At 40.9% G+C, this 21,436-nt stretch overlaps 1 protein-coding gene across 4 annotated transcripts in view; it reads right to left on the bottom strand.

Moving 5' to 3' along the window:
- Positions 1-99: 99 nt before the first annotated feature.
- ilf3b (interleukin enhancer binding factor 3b) overlaps positions 100-21,436 on the bottom strand; it is a 28,773-nt gene continuing 7,436 nt past the window's right edge. Inside the window, exons 5-18 of one of the 4 annotated variants that reach the window (XM_061885447.1) lie at positions 19,963-20,110; positions 15,483-15,574; positions 13,887-13,982; positions 12,509-12,620; positions 12,312-12,409; positions 12,134-12,242; positions 10,156-10,269; positions 9,755-9,960; positions 9,539-9,667; positions 9,176-9,454; positions 8,976-9,087; positions 2,784-2,828; positions 1,076-1,798; positions 100-983 (exon numbers count right to left, since the gene is read on the bottom strand). In XM_061885447.1, the coding sequence (XP_061741431.1) occupies positions 601-983; positions 1,076-1,798; positions 2,784-2,828; positions 8,976-9,087; positions 9,176-9,454; positions 9,539-9,667; positions 9,755-9,960; positions 10,156-10,269; positions 12,134-12,242; positions 12,312-12,409; positions 12,509-12,620; positions 13,887-13,982; positions 15,483-15,574; positions 19,963-20,110 (2,646 nt within the window). In that variant the 3' untranslated portion in view covers positions 100-600. Of the gene's footprint in view, positions 984-1,075; positions 1,799-2,028; positions 2,324-2,783; positions 2,831-8,975; positions 9,088-9,175; positions 9,455-9,538; positions 9,668-9,754; positions 9,961-10,155; positions 10,270-12,133; positions 12,243-12,311; positions 12,410-12,508; positions 12,621-13,886; positions 13,983-15,482; positions 15,575-19,962; positions 20,111-21,436 lie in introns of those variants that run through there. The other 3 variants (XM_061885448.1, XM_061885449.1, XM_061885450.1) reach the window with 3 other exon arrangements.

Here is a 21,436-nt window from a genome sequence, read left to right as displayed (position 1 = left end):
TGTCTCTCATTCAACAGATGTCAATTTTACATCGCCCTGAAATAAGTGATCAACGGTAATATGATAAAATGTCAAAAAGTTATGAGTCAGAAACAAAAATTCAAAATAACTTGTTTCAATACAAACACATTTGTTACATACACAGGAAGAAAAAAAATTTCACCCACAAAATCAAAAGCTACTAGGAGCACTAATATGGAATAAACAGATGCATTTCCAGTAGTCTTCGTCATTACTAAAAGTAATCATCTAATCAAGGAAAATAACGTCAAAAACTAAAAGCCTATGAGATAAATTTGTTGCAGTCGCTTTGCAACTTGTTAAAAAAATGTCCGTGTTACACAAGACCCATAGCATCAGTTTTCCTACTCGGTGGTTTTATAAATACAGAACAAGACAACTATGTAACTAAAAAGGAAATAGCAAAGCTCTTCAAATATGTGGTCGGGCATTAGCTGGACACCTTCTGGAGTTTATGTGCAACACACCACCTAATATGCATATTAACAGCAAACATGGAGGAAGGCAGAGGAGTAGAGGCGAGCCATCAATTATTTTCTTTGCAGATGATTATGGAGATGACGAAGCATGATAGCGAGTCTATCTATACTGGTAATTTCCACCATCGTCTCCCTGGTCGTAGCCTCCATACTGAGAGTGGTCGGTACCGCCAAAGCCCGAGTGGTCCTCGCCAAAGCCCGAGTGGTCACCGCCAAAGCCTGAGTGGTCACCGCCAAAGCCTGAGTGGTCACCGCCAAAGCCTGACTGGTCGGTCCCGCCAAAGCCCGAGTGGTCAGTTCCGCCAAAGCCCGACTGGTCGGCCCCGCCAAAGCCCGACTGGTCGGCCCCGCCAAAGCCCGACTGGTCGGCCCCGCCAAAGCCCGAGTGGTCGGCCCCGCCAAAGCCAGCGTGGTCGGCCTCGCCAAAGCCAGAGTGGTCCCCGCCACCTCCCTGCGAGTTGTAATTAGACTGGTTGCTGAAGCCTTCAAAGGGAAACAAAACATGAAGTTTGCAGTTAAACAAATGTGTCCAACAATAACTGGTTTTAACGTGAACAGAAAGCACTCAAGCTCACCTTCGTAATTGTAGTTCTGGTTTCCTCCGCTGCCACCGGTCACCTGGCTGGGGTAGGCAGTGCTGTAGGAGTATGCGCCCCCAGTGCCCTGGTTGAAATTCTTCTTTCCTTGCCCATAGCCCTGGCCGTACTGGGAAAAGGTGCTCCGTCCCGCAGGGTTGTTGGCCTTGTAGCCTCCAGCCCCTCTGCCGCCAGACAGCTTCTGGAAAGGTGGCTTTCCTCCGCGAGTGAAGAGTTTGGTTTTAACATTTTTAGGCGCAGCTGTGGCATTGTAGGCTCCGTCACCCTCGTAGTATGAGCCAAATGAGCCCGGGCCCATGTTTGATCCAAGTCCTGAGGCCATGTTCGATCCAAGCCCCTGGCCCATGTTCGATCCAAGCCCCTGGCCCATGTTCGATCCAAGCCCCTGGCCCATTTTTGATCCAATCCCTGGGCCCATTTTTGATCCAATCCCCGGGCCCATTTTTGATCCAAGCCCCGGGCCCATTTTTGATCCAAGCCCCGGGCCCATTTTTGATCCAAGCCCTGGGCCCATGTTTGATCCAAATCCCGGGCCCATGTTTGATCCAAATCCCGGGCCCATGTTTGATCCAAATCCCAAGCCCATGTTTGATCCAAGCCCTGGGCCCAGATTTGTTCCAAGTCCTGTGCTGGCCAGAGAACCAATTGAAGGGCCACCTGATAGCCCGCCTCCTCCGTTTGCACCACCGTTCTTGTAGAAATCTGAGAAGTAATAGCACGGCACTAGCTTAGCATGTAGCAACGCACTACTCACAAAAATTTAGGGCTATCTAGCGTTCCGTGGAAACAGACCAGGTGAACTAAATTCGAACTTCTTCAAACTTATGCACATGTCTGTTCCACGTTTCACTACTTTTTGCACAACTTGTTGTTCTCTACAGTGTATGTTTGTAAAAAGCACACACAAAAGGAGTCAGGCCATGTAGGAACAATATGGTTAAAAAAAATGCATTTATTGCGACAAAAAGAACGAAAACGCCTACTATTTTAAAAGTTAAAACACATGCAGAAGCAGATCATCTTGGAGTGGTTGCAAGTGGACTGACAAAGCTAAAGATCAATATATTTCCAGGGTTGCGGACTTGAGTTGAAGGTTGTTCTGGAAGCAGATCTGAGTGTTTTTGACTTATCTACATACAAGTTGTGGGGTTTTTTTTGGGACGGGGAGGGGAAAGGGGGTCTAGTTCTCAAATTCGTGGGAGCCAAAGGAGTCTGAGACAAAGTCACCTAAAGAGTGAGACAAGGCAGAGAGGAGGGGAAAATGTCAAAATTAGGTTTTTATATTTTTCTGCCTTAAAAGCAGCAGTCAATTTGGATGTCCAGATTGTATTCAGCATGACTTATCATTTTGGGAAAAAAAATATGTATAAAGTTCTCTGCTCCTGTCACGCTCAGGTAGGTCAGTCCTTAGGATAGGATGCCAAACGGAAAAAGGTGTGTGGGGGAATTATTTAAAGGCCTACAATTCAAAGTGCAAATCAGTGAATTTGGGATTATCGCAATTTAGCATGAGCTTGCTTGTTTGCTGCCTTTTACTGGTGCAGTGCATGCGAGATGTGGTAAGGCCGCCCGGCCTGACATAACAAGAGCAGCGCATAGATGTATTGTCGCACTAGACTGACTGATGTATGCATCATGTTGTAACAGGGAAAAGCCAATCAAAACAAAAAGTGAAAGGAGTACTTACTGTATCCAGACCCGGAGTTGTTGCCGTAACCGTACGTGCCGAAGCCTGTTGAACAAGAGATGGTCAAGTCAGTTTGGACCAATGTCGAACATGTCTATGAAGGGCTCATTCAAAAAGGCAGATTCTCAACTGGTGGGTAATAGTTTAAAGTTAAAGTACCAACGATTGTCTCACACACACACTAGGTTTGGTGAAATTTGTCCTCTGCATTTGACCCCATCCTCTTGTTCACCGCCTGGGAGGTGAGGGGAGCAGTGGGCAGCAGCGGTGCCGCGCCCAGCACTCATTTTTGGTTATTTAACCCCCAATTCCAACCCTTGATGCGGAGTGCCAAACAAGAAGGCAATGGGTCCCATTTTTATAGTCTATGGTATGATTCAGGTTTGAACTCACAACCTACCAATCTCAGGGCGGACACTAACCACTAGGCCACTGAGTAGGATTGGGCGAGTTGTGATAGATAAAATATTAAATGAGCTTACTTTTGACATTCAATAAATGTTTGTGTTGATTTAGTAAAAAAAAAGGTACATTTCAAAACATTGTGAATAAAGACATTTCAGTACAGAAGTGCCCGTCTGCAAGAATATGATTTGAGGTGTTTACGTGACGGTCTGCCATGGTTACACGCAGGGCAGGACAGTATTATAGTTAATAGCGGTATATTTTAGAAAGCAGTACATATTTGTGACAATACCGTCGTTTGCTCTTTGGCTCGCCCCCGCCCATTGTGTGTTGATGGAGGCTTCTCTAACGCACAATCATTTGCGTTAGAGAAGCATCCCCATCAAACTTCATGGATATTCTTATACATGCAAACACGTCATGGAAAAAGGAAGGGATGGGTTTAGTAGCCCATGGACAAGGAGCGGGGGAGAACAACAAATAAGTGGTCTTCGGTCATTTTAACGTGAAATAAATGATATCGATATTACAATATTTTCTTAATTCAAATCATGTTTAAAAATATATCGCTATATTTTACAAACTCCATAGATCACCCAGCCTTACTTAATGGGATATAAATTTCGCAACGCACCGCACGCACACACCTAGAAGATCAGCAGCATTAAGCGACAAAGGCAGTGTTTGGAAAAGAGTATGATTTTACTAGGGCTGTGAATCTTTGGGCACTGCACGATTTGATTCAATTCTTGGGGAAAACGATTCAATTCAGAATAGATTCTCAATTCCAAACAATTCTTGATTTAAAATTAATACTTTTTAATAACATTGGGTGCCAGAGCCATGATGAACTACATTCCTCCATAAAATAGACAAACAGCAAAGGTAGTATTTATATTACTTAAAAAAACTTTTTAAATGAAATTCTCCCCAAAAATGTAACAAAGTCAAATACAAATAAGGAAACATAAGTATCCTACACTTCTCTTTTATAAAGTAAATATGGGCATCTACATAAACAATATGATTGGTCTGAGTGGCTGGATGGGACAGATTAAAAATAAAAAAAATAATAAAAAAAGCAATGTTTTTGATTCGCTTTAAGTTTAAGTACCAATGACGCACGCACGCACACGTCAAATTTGTCCTCTGCATTTGACCCATCCTTTTTTTCACCCCCTGGGAGGTGAGGTGAGCAGTGGACAGCAAAGGTAGCCATGCCCAGGAATCATTTTTGGTGATTCAACCCCCAAATTACAACACTCGATGCTGAGTGCCAAGCAGGGAGGTAATGATTCTCATTTTTATAGTCTTTGGTACAAATGAAAATTGCGATTCATTCGAAAATCAGTTTTTTTTTGACACCCCTAGATTTTACTTACAAGGTAAACCATATTTAGCAACCATAGCATCCATTTTTAAATCACGTTCACTTGCAAGGATCTCGCCAACTCCTGCTTTTGTTAAAGGGGAACAGCACTTTTTGGGGGAATTGTGCCTATCATTCACAATCATTTTGCAAGAGAAGAAAACGTCTCTTTTTAAAATTCAAGATTCTAAAGACAAAAAACAAAATGCATGACTGCATCACAACGAAAACCAAATCGTTTGCACTAACCATCCCTGCAGTGGGAGAAAACTACCCAAAATCAACTGGAAACGTCCTTGGCCAGCTTGACCAAACGTACAATGTCCAGGGAGTAAGTCAGTATAATACATGCAACACATCATGCTTGTGAGTATAACTACATAATACACTGTAGATCTAGCTGGGTACAAACAATACATGAAATGTGGGATAATACTTTACAGATACTGTAATATGATTGTTTTTCAGTCAGTAGATTGGTGTCCTATCGCATTTTGTTGTGCGTTACAAACTCAAAAGCCATTCAGCCGCTGACGAAAAAGCTAGCTTACTCTTGCTATTGTCTGACAATGACGCAGCTACAGCTTGTTTTTAAAGCAGGTTCGGGGAAGGTAAATTAAATATCGTTGGCGGTTTTGCATGCATTTTTTGTAAATTAAGCAATCCATAAAGAATGGATTGCTCCCGTTAGCAGCATTGCCAGCCACCTGGAACAAGCCTATTATTACAAATTCCATCCATCCATTTCATTTTATTAGAATGCAAAAAAACCCCCCAAAAAACATGCGTTTTTGTCTCTCATTAGGAATGTGAACGATAAGCAAAACTCCAAAAAAGTGTAGACCCATTTGTTAATTGATGGTCCTACAGCCATGAACGTTAGTCATCTTTTTCAGACTGAATATATATATATATATTTTTTGGTTTAGTAAACATAATTTAGATTTTTTTCTTTTAATTTGTGCAGTTTTCTTTACCATTTTTTTTCGCAGTTGTCATGTTCCACCAGATTTTTCTAATGTTCTTCTGACATTTTTGGAATAACTTCTATACAATTAATATAATTGCACTTCTCTAGTTGTAGAAAAAAACTGTTATAATTTAATGACAAAGGGGAAAAAACATGGTTCCCAGTGCTTGACTAGTTGGGATATACACCAGAGGTGGGTAGAGTAGCCAGAAATTGTACTCAAGTAAGAGTACTGTTACTTTAGAGATTTATTACTCAAGTAAAAGTAAGGAGTAGTCATCCAAATATTTACTTGAGTAAAAGTAAAAAGTATGTTGTGAAAAAACTACTCAAGTACTGAGTAACTGATGAGTAACCTGTTCGTTTAATAACAGATAATGGACAAAAACATAAAAATAGCAATGAGCAAATTCACAGCCAGGAATATCTCTTAAGCAACTAAAACAATAATATATATTGAATAATAATACATTGAAAAAAAAAAAATAAGGCAAATTGAGCCACAATAACTTAACAGCACCATAGGCTCAGTAGGCATTTATGGATTGATTGATTGATAGATTGATTGAAACTTGTATTAGTAGATAACACAGTACAGTACATATTCCCTACAATTGACCACTAAATGGTAACACCCCAATAAGTTTTTCAACTTTAATCAATTACTTAATAAATGACCAAGTCGAGGTGATCTACCTCATATATACATACATACACACACACATATATGTATATATATATATATATTTTTATATATATATATATTTATACACAGACATATACAGTGCCCTCCATAATTATTGGCACCCCTGGTTGAGATGTGTTAAAAGCCTTAAAATAAATTCAGTGTTTATTGCAGAAGAATACTGTCACACTGAAAATTGTAGGAAAATGTAGCCTTCAACTCAAATGAATTGTAAGAAAATAAAAAAATCCCTGACTAAAAAATAATTATTTTTCATTAAATCACCTGTTCCACAATTATTGGCACCCTTAACAATTCCCAGGAAATAAATATAATTGAAGCATTTCTGTCATTTCTACAGTAGTTTACAAAGTTTACCAGAGTACGTAGGAACATTTAATTAGTAATTCATCACTTCCTGTTTCCCTGGGGTATAAATATGACGTGACACCGAGGCCATTTCTCTTATCCACTCTTAAACATGGGAAAGACAAAGGAACACAGCATACAAGTGAGGCAGATGTGCGTCGACCTTCACAGGTCAGGCAGAGGCTACAAGAAGATTGCCACTCAACTGCAGCTGCCCATATCCACTGTGAGAGGAATAATTAAGAAGTTCAAAACAACTGGAACAGTGGTAAATAAGCCTGGACGAGGACCCAAGTTTATTTTGCCACCACGCACAGTGAGGAGGATGGTAAGAGAAATCAAAAGATCTCCAAAGCTCACTGTTACAGAATTACAACAAATGGTAGCATCCTGGGGTCACAAAGTCTCCAAATCAACCATCAGGCGCTGTCTACACGCCAACAAGCTGTTTGGGAGGCATGCACGGAGAAAACCTTTCCTCACTCACAATCATAAACGCAAGCGTCTGGAGTTCGCCAAACGGTATTGGGGCTTCAACTGGGACCGTGTGCTTTGGTCAGATGAGACCAAGATTGAGCTTTTTGGCAACAAACACTCTAAGTGGGTCTGGCGTACCACGAAAGATGCGCATGCTGAAAAGCACCTCATACCCACTGTGAAGTATGGGGGTGGGTCAGTGATGCTGTGGGGCTGTTTCACTTCCAAAGGCCCTGGGAACCTTGTTAGGGTGCATGGCATCATGAATGCTTTGAAATACCAGGACATTTTAAATCAAAATCTGTTGCCCTCTGCCCGAAAGCTGAAGCTGGGTCGTCACTGGGTCTTTCAGCAAGACAATGACCCTAAACATATGGCCAAATCTACACAGAAATGGTTCACCAGACACAAAATCAAGCTCCTCCCATGGCCATCTCAGTCCCCTGACCTCAACCCCATTGAGAACCTGTGGGGTGAGCTGAAAAGGAGAGTACAGAGGAGAGGACCCAGGTCTCTGGATGATTTAGAGAGATTCTGCAAAGAGGAATGGCTGAAAATCCCTCTTTCTGTCTTTGCCCATCTTGTGAAACATTATAGGAGAAGATTAGGTGCTGTTTTGTTGGCAAAAGGGGGTTGTACAAAATATTAACACCAGGGGTGCTAATAATTGTGACACACATTATTTGATGTCAAATAATTATTTCTTTATGTGGGATTTTTTCCCCACTGAATAAATGCACTTGTATTGAAGGTTGGATTTTTCTCTTTTTTTCCATTAAGGTCCCATATTATTTAGAAAAAAAATAAAATAATTGGAAGCTAAAAAACAGATCTCAACCAGGGGTGCCAATAATTATGGAGGGCACTGTATATATACACACACATTTTTATATTATATATACATACATATACAGTATATATATATACAGTATATAATTTATAGTTTTTTATTTTGCCGTTTTTGTTGAAATGTTAAAGGTGTTTTAATGAATATACATGCATGTTTAACATATAGATTCCTATCTTTCATGAAGACAAGAATATAAGTTGGTGTATTACCTGATTCTGACGACTTGCATTGATTGGAATCAGACAGTATAGTCCTGATAATGTCCACATTTTCAAATGGAGGAGAAAAAAAGTTCCTCTTTTCTGTCTAATACCACATGAAAGTCGTTGGTTTTTGGCATCTCATCTGTCGAGCTTCCATATTCGTTTTTATACACTTTACAAGAAATACATTGGCGGCAAACTCCGTAGCTTGCTCGCTTGTTTGCGCTGGCTTTCGGAGACTCTTATTTTGTTAGCGCAGGCGCGATGGAGCGGCGCTTTTATTGTGAAGACAGGAACTGTGCGATCAGTCTTTAGGCTTGTGACGGGAAGTACGGTTGAAATAAAAAGTGTCTTTTTTCCTTTACACTTTTGATTGATTGAATGAACCTTTTATTAGTAGATTGCACAGTACAGTACATAATCTGCACAATTGACCACTAAATGGTAACACCCCAATAAGTTTTTCAACTTTTTAGGTCGGATTCGACGTGTGATGGTCACGTGACCGCCTGGTTTTTTTGATTGGTCCAACGTCACCAGTGACTGCATTTGATTGGTGAAACGCAGGCATACGTAGTTCCTACTTTGAATGCGTGTCTGACAAAATCAAAACAAACAAAACGTGCATTTACAGATCGATTAAAAAAAAAAAGTAGCGAGTAACGAGCTGATTGTAGATAAATGGAGCGGAGCAAAAGTAGCGTTTCTTCTTTATAAATATACTCAAGTAAAAGTATGTTGCATAAAAACTACTCTTAGAAGTACAATTTATCCCAAAAGTTACTCAAGTAGATGTAACGGAGTAAATGTAGCGCGTTACTACCCACCTCTGATATACACTAAAGTGTTTGTCTGGTGTTTTACCTCCTCCTCCTCCTACGGCGCCTCCGTTATTGAAACCCCGGCCTCTTCCACGACCTCGTCCTCTACCGCGGCCTCTGGGTGCAGGCGGCCCCATCATAAAGCCATCGTTGTTCTGAAAAGGACATTGTCAACACCATCAATTTGCATTGTCAAGGACTCGGCCAAGACAGAAATTGTCACGCTTTCGTCTGGGTGCTTACCATGTATGCTCCCTTTTTCTTTTTTGCCACTACAGTCAAAGAACTCTCTGGAAAGAGCCGGTCCAAAGCAGCCAGTGCCGCGTAAGCCTTGGCCACCTTCTTGTTGGAACCTGTCCCCTGGAACTTCTTTCCGTCAATCTCCACCTCCATGATGAAGTGCTTGTCATGGCTGCCGCCGGTCTCGGTGATAAGTTCGTACTTGAGGCCACGGCGCTTCTCGTTCAGTTCCATCACCGGATTCTTGCCATGTTTGGTCAAAATCGGTCCCTGTTTGGCGGCCTGAAAATCAGAAACAGGGATAAAAAGTCAGCACTGGAAAGGACTTGCATTGTTTCATCGCTTTGTGTATGTAACCAAATTCACCTCGGCAGCATCAGTTTTATCAGCACTGGTTGTTTTTTGTACAGGCTTTACATTCACCACAGGTACTGGGACTTCTTCAGCTTCAGTTTTTTCATCCATTCCAGTGGGCAAACCCATGTCTTCCAGGGCCTGCAGTCCAAAAATAATGCAGTCAGTTTAAAACATGTAGACAGTCTTAGTGATGATATTAACCCTTGAATAACATAACAGCCTCACCTTTACAGCTACATGCAGCTTGGCAGTGCGTTTGGATGGGCCCGATGCCTCAAAGGTCTTGCCATCAACTTCTACTGACATAGTGAAAACGGGAACATGGACCGGGCCCGTCTGCGATATCAGCTTGTATTGTAGACCCGGCTTCAGCTGGTTAAGCCGCATCAAAGCATTCATAGCCTGGGGAGGATCAGGTTTATCTTCGGCAGCTGACAGACAAAAGACAATAACGAAAGGTATGCAGATTAAAAACATGCAGGAAATATTAACACTAAGAGAGAGAATCTATGTATAGAAGTGGGAGATTTAATTAATTGTATTAATTTAACAGAAAGCCTTTGACAATATAGACCAGAGTGAGTTTGAAAAAGTAACAAGTGGTAAAGCTTGCAAAGTAAACGTACATTTTTTCTGCAGTTTTTTCTTCTTCTTATTGGGACTCTTGTCTTCAATCCCCTCTTCGTCCTCAATCGGCCTTTTCATTGCTGGAGCATATGCTGTGCTCGGGGGGATTTGCACTGAACAACAAAAAATTGTGCAAAATGTACAAGGTTATTTACACATACTAATGTATTAAATAAGGCTGTGTTCAAACAGTTCAAGATTCAATTTGGAGGAGTGCAATTCAACTATCACCCTCGCATCTTTTAGACCTCCCCTCCTACAGCGTAGAGCAGGGTGAGTTGAGAGGATAATCCCTTTCAATCATCTGGATGTCTTTAAATGTAAGTATTTAGGAGATGGAGCTCCCCTCTTGCAAAAGATAATGATCATTCTACAGGTTCACATAAGGAAAGTTTTGGAACCGCTTTTACTTCCTCTATTAAGTCAAGTGTGATGCTTTCTTTGCGCTGTGCCAGACCCGATCAAAAACTGTTTTTTTCTTTTTTGAGGTGGAAAAAGGCGTAATTAAAGTCTTTTCTGGCTTTGTTCACTTTAATGAAACACTGTATTCTTTTTATAAATACATTTAATTAACTTTGGAATATTCACATATGCATGCTAGAGCACATCTGTGGGGCGTTAATTACACCTTGTTGACCAGTCAGTATACAGTACTACATGTCACCACTATCTTGTTTATTTCAGTGCCCATTACGTTGATCGCGAATTACAGGATGATGGTGGAGGGTGTGTCAGTCGATCACAAGCTAGGCATTGAAAAAAATACACCTAAAAATTATTCATCTTCACTAAAACGTCACTTTTGTCACTTGATTGACAGCACCCAAGGGTCTTGCGAGATGACGCTGGCTGCTGCCAGATCATCACTAAGAAAAAATTACCGACAGACTCTCATGCCTTACCTGCCGTCAAAACTCTAAAGACTGACTGCACAGTTCCTGTAACCACAATAAAAGCCCTGCTTCATCCTGCCTGCACTAACAAATTAAAAGTCTCAGAAAGCTTGTGTGCACAAGCTAGCAAGCTATGGAGTTTGCTGCCAATGTATTTCTTGTCAAGTGTATAAAAAGGAGTATGGAAAATGCTAAATAAGATGCCAAAAACCAACCACTTTCATGTGGTATTGAACAGAAAGGAGGACTTTTTTTCTCCATCCATCCATCCATTTTCTACCGCTTATTCCCTTTCGGGGTCGCGGGGGGCGCTGGCGCCTATCTCAGCTACAATCGGGCGGAAGGCAGGGTACACCCTGGACAAGTCGCCACCTCATCGCAGGGCCAACACAGATAGACAGACAACATTCACACTCACATTCACACACTAGGGCCAATTTAGTGTTGCCAATCAACCTATCCCCAGGTGCATGTCTTTGGAAGTGGGAGGAAGCCGGAGTACCCGGAGGGAACCCACGCATTCACGGGGAGAACATGCAAACTCCACAGAAAGATCCCGAGCCTGGATTTGAACCCAGGACTGCAGGACCTTCGTATTGTGCGGCAGACGCACTAACCCCTCTGCCACCGTGAAGCCCAACTTTTTTTCTCCTCCATTTGAAAATGTGGACGTTATCATCACTACTGTCTGATTCCAATCAATGCAAGTCATCAGAATCATCAGAAACTTATATTATTGTCTTTATGAAAGAAAGGAGTCTATATGTATTAAACATGCTTTTAGACTTAGACAAACTTTATTGATCATTATTGTCATTAAACACCTTTAACTTGTTAACAAAAAGTTATTTTTCATAAATAAATATAAATTAATTATTATATATATGAATGAGGTAGATCCCCTCGAGTTGGTCAACTGAAAAGTAGCTCGCCTGCAGAAAAAGTGTGGGCACCTCTGTCTTAAAACAAGACAATAGATTTGATTGATGGTCGCCGATGGTCAAAATCTAACGAAGCAGATTCGACTTTATGAAACCAGCCCTATAATTAATTACCCTTTGTTTTAAGTGAGTAATTTTTTTACCTGAATAATCAATTTGAGGTCCAGGAGATTTCTTGGGTATCTTACTGGGGAGCGGGTCCATTCCAAGCAATTTGTGAAGCTGTCCAAACGCTGACAGCCTTAAGGCATGCTAAAGAAACAAGCCAGGGTCAATTGTCCGAGTTATGAACGTGCTCACAACTCATGTCATCTGTCTTACCTGTGCACTCAATGTGATGTCTTCCCGCTGCTGGTAGTCCAAGTGGCCAATAGCATCTGTGGACACCTTCTCACACGGATCACATATTCCAGCACCATCTACAACGTGGGAGAAACAAGGCTCTTTTATATCCATCTTTGCATCATTGAAATCAGTAGAAATAGTAAAACAATACAGGAATATTAACACCAGCATACCTGGCATCAGGATTCCTGACGCAATACATTCTAGAACTCTGCGAAGTGCTTCTCCTGCCATCATGGGCCGGTTTCCTGTGCCAATGGCTTTCTCACAGATCAGCTCTAGTGGCTAAACAGGAGAAATGAGACTTGTTAAGCTTTGCCCATCTTTGACCTTACAGATGTGCAAAATGCAGGCGCAGCATATTAAATGGCATAGCATGGCGATGCTGTTTCCTACACACTCGCTTTTGGAGCTCTTAAAATGGTGAAAAATATGTCAAGTAAAGCTGGATTCATTATCAATAACACTCATAATTCCGCCATTGTGTCGTCACAGGAAGGTGCTTTCACTGCATGACACCACCCTACTATTCAAAGCATTAAGCCTTCAGTTAGGAAAAGGGGATGAACAACAGTTTCAAAGTGACCAGCATACCTACATCAAAGATTTAAAAGACCAACAAAGGCCAGACTTTTCCCTCTGGATGTTATTGAATGTTATAATGAGTTTGCTTAACGTAGTAAAGATTGCTTAGCATGGACACATTATTTGTTGTGTGCATTGTTAGTAAATACCTGAGGTCTCAGCTGGCTTTGAAGGTCAATACACTATTAAAATTAAAGTACCGATAATTGTCATACACACTAGAAGTGGCGAAATTATTCTCTGCATTTGACCCATCACCCTTGATCCCCCCTGGGAGGTTAGGGGAGGGGTGGGCAGCAGCGGTGCCGCACCCGGGAATAATTTTTGGTGATTTTACCCCCAATTCCAACCCTTAATGGTGAGTGCCAAGCAGGGAGGTAATGGGTCCCATTTTTATAGTCTTGGTATGACTCAGCTGGGGTTCGAACTAACGACCTACCCATCTCAGGGCGGACACTCTAACCACCAGGCCACTGAGTAGGTGGCCTAGAATTAAAACTTCACATGAGATCTTTGAATTATACATTTTAAAATTTGCATTTATAGAAGGCCATTTATAAAAGTTACAAAAAGGAAGGATAAAGATCTGCCACTTCCCTACTCTGATTTTAATCCCAATGTGTTGATACAGAGTGAAAAATTTACCAGACAGTCACACGGGACATTACTGGGGAAAAAAAAAAAGAGGTCCACACTAAAGTACATAAAAGCGCTTAACCCAGAAAGGTTAATGTGTCTGTTACCAAGTAAGTAAAGCAGAACTATAACCTTCATATCACAGTAATGCAGTATAATCAAGGGAGTCGTGGCAATGGAGTTGGTTAAAGAATGTGCCTGCAGATCTGCCATTAAAGAAGCAAGATGTGGCAAGTATCAAGTAAGTGTTGAAAAGTGCATGTAATCTGAGCATCTTTGATTTTACTTTATACCTTACACAAATTATTATTCCAAGAGCCTTTCACTCACCCAGCCACGGAGAGGAGTCCATGTGGGGACACGGGCACACAGGTCCCTTAGAACTCGAATAACAATCACACAGGAGCGCAGTCCGTTGGCTCTGGCCTGAGGACACAGGTAAGGGAGAAGGGGCACGATGACGACAAACAAAAGTCAGTCAAAGAGTAAAGACAATAACAGGGCATGAAATGAAAATCCATGTAAATTGAATTTGAAAAATAACACCACACACACACTAAAACACCTTAGCATAGTTATGGAAATGTATTAAGACAAAGAAGGAAATGCTAACATTTCCCCTACTTATGTTTGAGTTCTGAGTCAACTAACAAAGACATTCACACCAGTATGGCGATCAAGCAGAAAACATTAAATCTGAGTCTTAAAAGGCCTATTCAATAAACCAAGCTTAAAATGAGTAGAGTTAGACAATTCTACAGGTTTCACACCGGTCAATAAAAGTTAATGGCAGCGCAGTATTGTGAATGAGTAAAATGAAAACTAATAAACAAAAAAAAAACAACCTAAAACTGCACACTGAGTGCAATACTATGTCTGATAGAAAAGACAAGAAAGAGGAGGCTAAGAAAACAAAAAACAGCATAATTTTGTGCTTGAAGTCATATTTCTCATGCAAACACTTATTTCTTCATTTGGCTCACATACGGAAAAGTAATGCCAATCTAGTCACCTGGCAGATGAGATATCAAGATGCTGATTGAAGAGCATCATTTTTGAACAGTTGTATATAAATAAGCTTTTTAGTCAGCGCCATATAAGATTAGACAAATATTAGAGCCAACTTTGGGAAAGAAGGCTTTGGTCTGCACATTAATACATTTCTATGTGATATTTGTTAAGCATACACTATTTGGACAAAGGTATTAGGACACCATTGTAGCAAAATTAAGTGAAACTAAAAGAAAACAGTGAGTCGGCATGCCTTATCTTAGCTCTTATTTTTATGTCTTACGATTTTACAATGTCCAGTTCATGTTTAAGACTTTGTTCATTTGTCCACAATAATTGATATTGAAAAGCTTACAATCTCTTAGTTCATCCTAAGGGTGTTTGCTGGGGAAGAGGTCAGGGCTCTAGAATTATTTCACACAATCATCGAAACACGAGTTCATGGACCGTCACCTTACATCATGGTGAAATAAAAGGACCGGGGGTGGGGTGGGGGGGGGGGGGGGGCGGGGGGGCTGTATGTAATTTTACGTACAATTCATTAAGGAGGTGAGCAAGGCATTTGTCCATACAGTGCTAATTTGCTTAAAAAAACAGAGCAATCTACCGATTGCTTACTATTACTACTCCTTACATTATATAAATATTGCAGTTAAACCATAGCAATTTTGTCTATAAATGGGTGCTTACACGATGTAAATGTCGAAAAAAAATTTGCTATTAACCCCTTCAGCTGAGAGAGGAACTGACTCAAGGACACTGTAATGGCAAATGTTTCACATCAAGTCACTACAGGAAGAACGCTTCATGTAATGAAAACAAAACATGAAAAAAATAAAATAAAATAAAAGACAAAAAGACGACAAATTTGAATCTATTTCTGTTTTAAAGATAAATAAAAGACAAGATCCAAACCTGGAACCACTTAGCGTGGCGAAGAGACGCCAAGGCAGTTAGGCATTTCTGCCTGTCCAGAGCATCCGGGGGATCGTTGACTGTTAGCGTTTCTATCGGCAGGTGGAATAAGAAGACAAGGTACAGTTTGACCAAGGGGTGTTCTGTCAGCCGGCCAGGGGGAACACAGGCAGCCTTCCCAAACCACAGGCAGGAGGGGTAAGGGGAGGGGGACTCCTCCGTTGGAAAACCACCAAACGCTCTCAACCTCCGAGTTAACATGGTGTTGCACAGTGCGGCAAAAACGACATCCACTTATAACCAACCAGCTACAGTAATGTGAAGTTTGAAAATTTCAAAGAGTGTTTATCAAATGGATAAGTGGTTGTATGTGGAGGTTGTATCTCCGTGGTTTGCATCAGTGTCGTGTTTTTTTTTCCTGAGCTTGACAGGAGGAAGAGCCCCTCCCCTTTGCCCCAATACTGGGTGTACTGCACTTTGCCCCTTCCGAGACAGAGAGCGGCCAGTTGGTCAAAGGTCCAGCGTCCCTAAAATTGACAAACTAGAAGGCTTGACAGAGAGAATCAGAATTGGAACCACAGGTAGATAAGGTACACAAGAGGTGGGTATCAAAACAAGTCTGCACTGCAGCAAAACTGATGGCTTACAAAGACCCAAAGAAGGGGTCACCAGTATGGTAGAGTTGCAGATAAGGTCAAGGGCCTCTGCTGAGGACCGACTAGAGCAGGGGTCTCAAACTCCATTTTACTGGAAGTAGAGTCGGGGCAAAGCTGGGCAGCACGTTGTATTCACTTCAGATTCAAGTTTTAACTATATGACTTCAACCAGGTGCTACAGTGAGCCCTAGCGAAAAAAAAAACTGAAAGTAAACATTTAACTGTACTTTTCGGACCATAGGGCGCATCAAATTAGAAAGTGCACTGTCGATGACCAGGTCTATTTTCATACAAAAGGCGCATCGGATTACAAAGCGATTTAAAGGCCGACTGAAATAAGATTTTCTTATTTAAACGGGGATAGCAGGTCCATTCTATGTGACATACTTGATCATTTCGCGATATTGCCATATTTTTGCTGAAAGGATTTAGTAGAGAACATCGACGATAAAGTTCGCAACTTTTGGTTGCTAATAAAAAAGCCTTACCTTTACCGGAAGTAGCAGACGATGTGCGCGTGACGTCACGGGTTGTAGGGCTCCTCACATTGTTTATAATCATAGCCTCCAGCAGCAAGAGCTAATCGGACCGAGAAAGCGACGATTTCCCCATTAATTTGAGCGAGGATGAAAGATTCGTGAATGAGAAAAGTTAGAGTGAAGCACAAAAAAGAAAAGGCGACGGCTCCAGGCGGCGGCAGTGGGAGCCTTTCAAATGTAATTAGACACATTTACTAGGATAATTCTGGAAAATCATTTATCTCCTTATTGTGTTAATAGTGTTTTAGTGAGATTATACGGTTACATATTATATAAATATTATATAAATATGTATATAAATATGTACATTAAGTGTTGTAATTATATTCCAACTCCGCGTTCTTCTTGGTCATCCCCGCCGCCGACCACCCCCCCCCGCCGCCCGACCACACCACCACAAATAGATGCCTGACCTGTGGGAAACACTGAATCCACTCAAGTCTCCGGTAAGAGCAGACTTAATATCACAATTTTCCCATCCAAAAACTTGCTGGTTGACGTAGAGAAACATGTTCGCTTGACCACTCTGTGTTAAAGCTTCACAACAAACAAAGAAACACCGGCTGTGTTTCGGTTGCTATAGGCAGCTGCAATCCACCGCTTTCCACCAACAGCATTCTTATTTGAGGTCTCCATTATTAATTGAACAAATTGCAAAAAATTCAACAACACAGATGTCTAAAAGACTGTGTAATTATGCAATGAAAAGAGACGACTTTTAGCCGTGAGTGGTGCTGGGCTGAAATGTCCGCTCTAACCAATAACGTCACAAGCATGTGTCAAAATAAGCGTCATCATTCCGTGACGTTTTCAACAGGATACCTCGGGGGAAATTTAAAATTGCAATTTAGTAAACTAAACCAGCCTGATTGGCATGTGTTGCAATGTTAAGATTTCATCATTGATATGTAACTATCAAACTGCATGGTCGGTAGTAGTGGGTTTCAGTAGGCCTTTAAAAAGGACTCATTTTATAATTTTTTTCCAACATTTCAAACACTTCCTTGTGGTCTACATCAGTGGTCCCCAACCTTTTTGTAGCTGCGGACCAGTCCACGCTTGGTAATTTGTCCCGCGGCCCGTCATGAAAAAGGGAGGTTTTTGTCATGAAAAGGGGAGTTTTTTGGGGTTGGTGCCCTAATTGTAAGTGTATCTTGTGTTTTTTATGTTGATTAAATTAAAAAAAAATAATAATTAAAAAAAATAAATAAATAAAAATTAATTTAAAGAAATATTTCAATAAAAAAATTATTCTGCGGCCCGGTACCACTGGTCTACATAACCTTTTGTCAAAATGTTGCAAAGATTATGTTTGACAGACCATCTTCAAGCCGCTTTTTGACCGTCTCTTCAGGAGGCGACGTTCTGTGGGCAAGCTTTTTATATGGCTCCAATTAAACATCTCCCCGTCATCGTAGTTGTACCAGTAGTTTTCAGTGCTTCCATAGCGAGTTTACTGACAGATATAAAGTAGAGCGGTTTCCACTTAAAAGGCAGATGATAAATATCCCACGAGGATAGAGAAAAAGAAAAAACTTACAGACTACAGCCTCGGATTACAATGGCAGAGGCGCGCACATTTTCGAAGTTTATTCAGATCCCAAAAACACATTAGCAAGTACCATTTTTGGGTCCTTTTACGCGCACACACACACAGCCCTAAAATAATACCCGTATGTTGAAGCACAGTGAGTCTAGACTACGGCAGCCGTAATGCGCCTACAATCCATTAAACGGGGCGGCTTTGTAGTTTACCAAAATCATACTGACGACGATGGAAGGCTTTTCTGAGGACGACCTAAAGAGAGAGAGATACTGAAACATTTTGACACATTTTGATCGCTGTGTGTAATGTTCCATCTTCTCAATGAAACATCAAAGTTTCGGTGTTGCTTGCTAGCGTCATTTATTGAACAGGCGTCACCTGCTGTCCACACCCATCTCTTCGGTGTGACTGCCATTTACTGGTCACACTTATTACACCATGTACCAAATAAAACTGCTTCGAGGTCGATAGGCAGAACCAGAATTAATACATAAATTAGGCGCACCGGGTTATATAGCGCACGGTAAAAAATTTTTAAATCAAAGGATTTTAGTGCGCCTTATGGTCCAAAAATATGATAGGTTTGAGGAATCCAGGAAACGCTTGCGCAAAGGAAGTTGCTCTTTATGCAAGTTTGAGCAGTAATTTTGTATTCTATTGGTATTCAAAATTGCTGTAATACATTTAACGATTATCTGCGCCGACACTAAACTATGATTTAAGTACAGGGCTACAAAATATGAGGCTGCGGGCTGCAAATGGCAAACCGTGAGTTTGAAACCCCCGTCCTAAAGTGTCTTCCACCAAGACGAACAGTTCAGTATGCATTTCAATAATAAAGGGTCCTAAAATATAACATGATTTCTTGGCACTGGCACACATAGTGGCCTGTTTGTGAAGCTGCAAAAATTGTTTATTATCACGGCTGACAGAGATTTACCCCCTTTTCAGAGTAAAAATGAATGTAAGAAAAGGAGAGGACAGGAGTAAGATTCCCAGCTGTGTTTCTTGTACGCAGGATTATACATTGTCAGATTTATTTATTCTTAAAACGCATCATCTGTGTCGTTTGCTCACAATCCAAGTTCACCTGATCTGAACTGTACCATAGTGAATTGAACTGCTTGGTGGAAACATGGTCTTATTTACAGTTGAAAACTAACTACCATAAATCACTGCAAATGTGCAAGTAAAAAGTATTGTATGTGATCTGGAGGAAGATTCCGTGGACTACTGTAACAGCATGGACATAAGGAATCCACAAGTTCATGTCACTATCTGCAACCCTAAGGTTTCCTGCCAAGGAACATTGCAGTCAAAGTGGGTCAACCAAACAAAGACAGTTCCAAATTTTGTGCTACTCATTTTTGCTGCAATGCAAACCGTTCATCAATGATAAAACACATGCAAACAAAGTGGTCTCTCTTTTAGTCTTTGTTTCAATTCTCACTAAGCCTTCATTTCTTTGGTGACCTGACCTTTCAAGGAGAAGAGAAAGCTACCTGTCCTCTGCTGTATATTGGGCCATCAAAAATGTACAATTACATTACTTGGAACTAAGAGAGCGTCTAGACAGCTATAAGCATAGCACAGTTTAGTCATGTGACAGTGAAGTCTTATCCCCTAGCTCCATTGAAGGCCCAATAAACAATATCTGCCTTGTCTTGTTGCCTGGATGGCTTCCCAGCTGGAGATGTGGGGTGCCAGAAGAAGAAACACTGTCGCTCTGTTGCGCTTACCGTCAGCCGCAGCCTTCTCCATCTCCTCGCGAACCAAAGGGGCAGTCAGGTGAATGGTGAGGTTGAGAGGGGGCTCCTTTGTGCTCTTGATGGTGATAGTGGCCTCCTGTACGTCATGGCTTACAACATACTTGTCTTCTGTGACGATCTGCGGGTGACGATGTTCAGAGAAGTGTCAACACTTGGGCCCGGATACAGATATTTTGAAAAACATATATACATTTTAAGTCGAACATCTACAAAAAAGAGTTTAGGACAAAGCAAACTGAGATTTTGGAAAACTCCAGCAAGAGTGGAGATTTTCAAAACCTCCATCTTTAGACTGTAGGGCAGGGGGGCCCATTATGTCGATCGTGACCTACAGGTCGATGGTGGAGGGTGTGTCAGTCGATCGCCAGCCAGGCATTTGAAAAACAGACCTAAACATGAGTGATAATCAATATTCACTAAGACGTCACTTGATTGACATTCTCAGCACCCAAAGGTCTTGTGGTATGACGCTGGCTGCTGCCAGACCATTAAGAAAAAAAAAAAACTTTATTTCAACACTCTGGTGCCATACCTGCAGTCAATACTCTAAAGACTGACTTGCACAGTTCCTGTCTTCACAATAAAAACCTTGGTTCATCCTGACTGCGCTAATAAAATAAGACTCTCAGAAACCTAGCGCACACAAGCTAGCAAGCTACGGAATTTGCCGCCAATGTATTTCTTATAAAGTGTATAAAAATGAGTATGTAAGCTGGACAAAGAAATGGCGAAAACCAACTGCTTTCATGTGGTTGACTTTTTTCTCCACATGTGGACGTTATTAGCAATACTGTCTTATTCCAATCAATGCAAGTCATCAGAATCAGGTAATACACCAATTTATGTAAAGTAAGAACACATATAAAATACAAATGTATTTCAGTTTTAGTAGTTAAATAGTGGAACAAGCACAGTAATGAGTTGAAGATATGTAGCTCTTTAAGGTTTTAAGAAAGACTTGAAAAGTGAAATAATGGAAAATGATCAATTATAGAAATGATTACTTTCATCCAGGCAATCTAATTTTCAGTCAATCTATAGGATAGGCAAATATAAGCTTTGGCGTCAGCTTATTCCTTTTTCGGTCAGTCTTTTTTTGTGTGCTGTTGAATTGATCACGCAAAATGGTTGATTATATGACCAAAATTAACTAATTTCATTCACTCATATTCTCGTGTTCATGAAAAAAAAAAAGGAATCTGTATGTGTTAAACATGATTGTATTATCACTAAACACATTTAACTTGTTAACAAAAACATCTCTTTCATAAATGAATAAAATATATATATATATATATATGAAGCGGTAGGAAATGGATGGATGGAAGGAAGTAGATCCCCGACTTGTTCAATTGAAAAGTAGCTCGCCTGCAGAAAAAGTATGGTCACCCGTTGTAAGGTAAAAACTAAGCTTTTTTTGGACAGAACTTCTGGTTATTGACGT

The sequence above is a fragment of the Nerophis ophidion genome, linkage group LG23, assembly GCF_033978795.1.
Source record: "Nerophis ophidion isolate RoL-2023_Sa linkage group LG23, RoL_Noph_v1.0, whole genome shotgun sequence".
NCBI lineage: Eukaryota > Metazoa > Chordata > Actinopteri > Syngnathiformes > Syngnathidae > Nerophis > Nerophis ophidion.
Note: the sequence above shows the minus strand (reverse complement) of the source record. Positions and strands in the feature narration are given on the sequence as shown.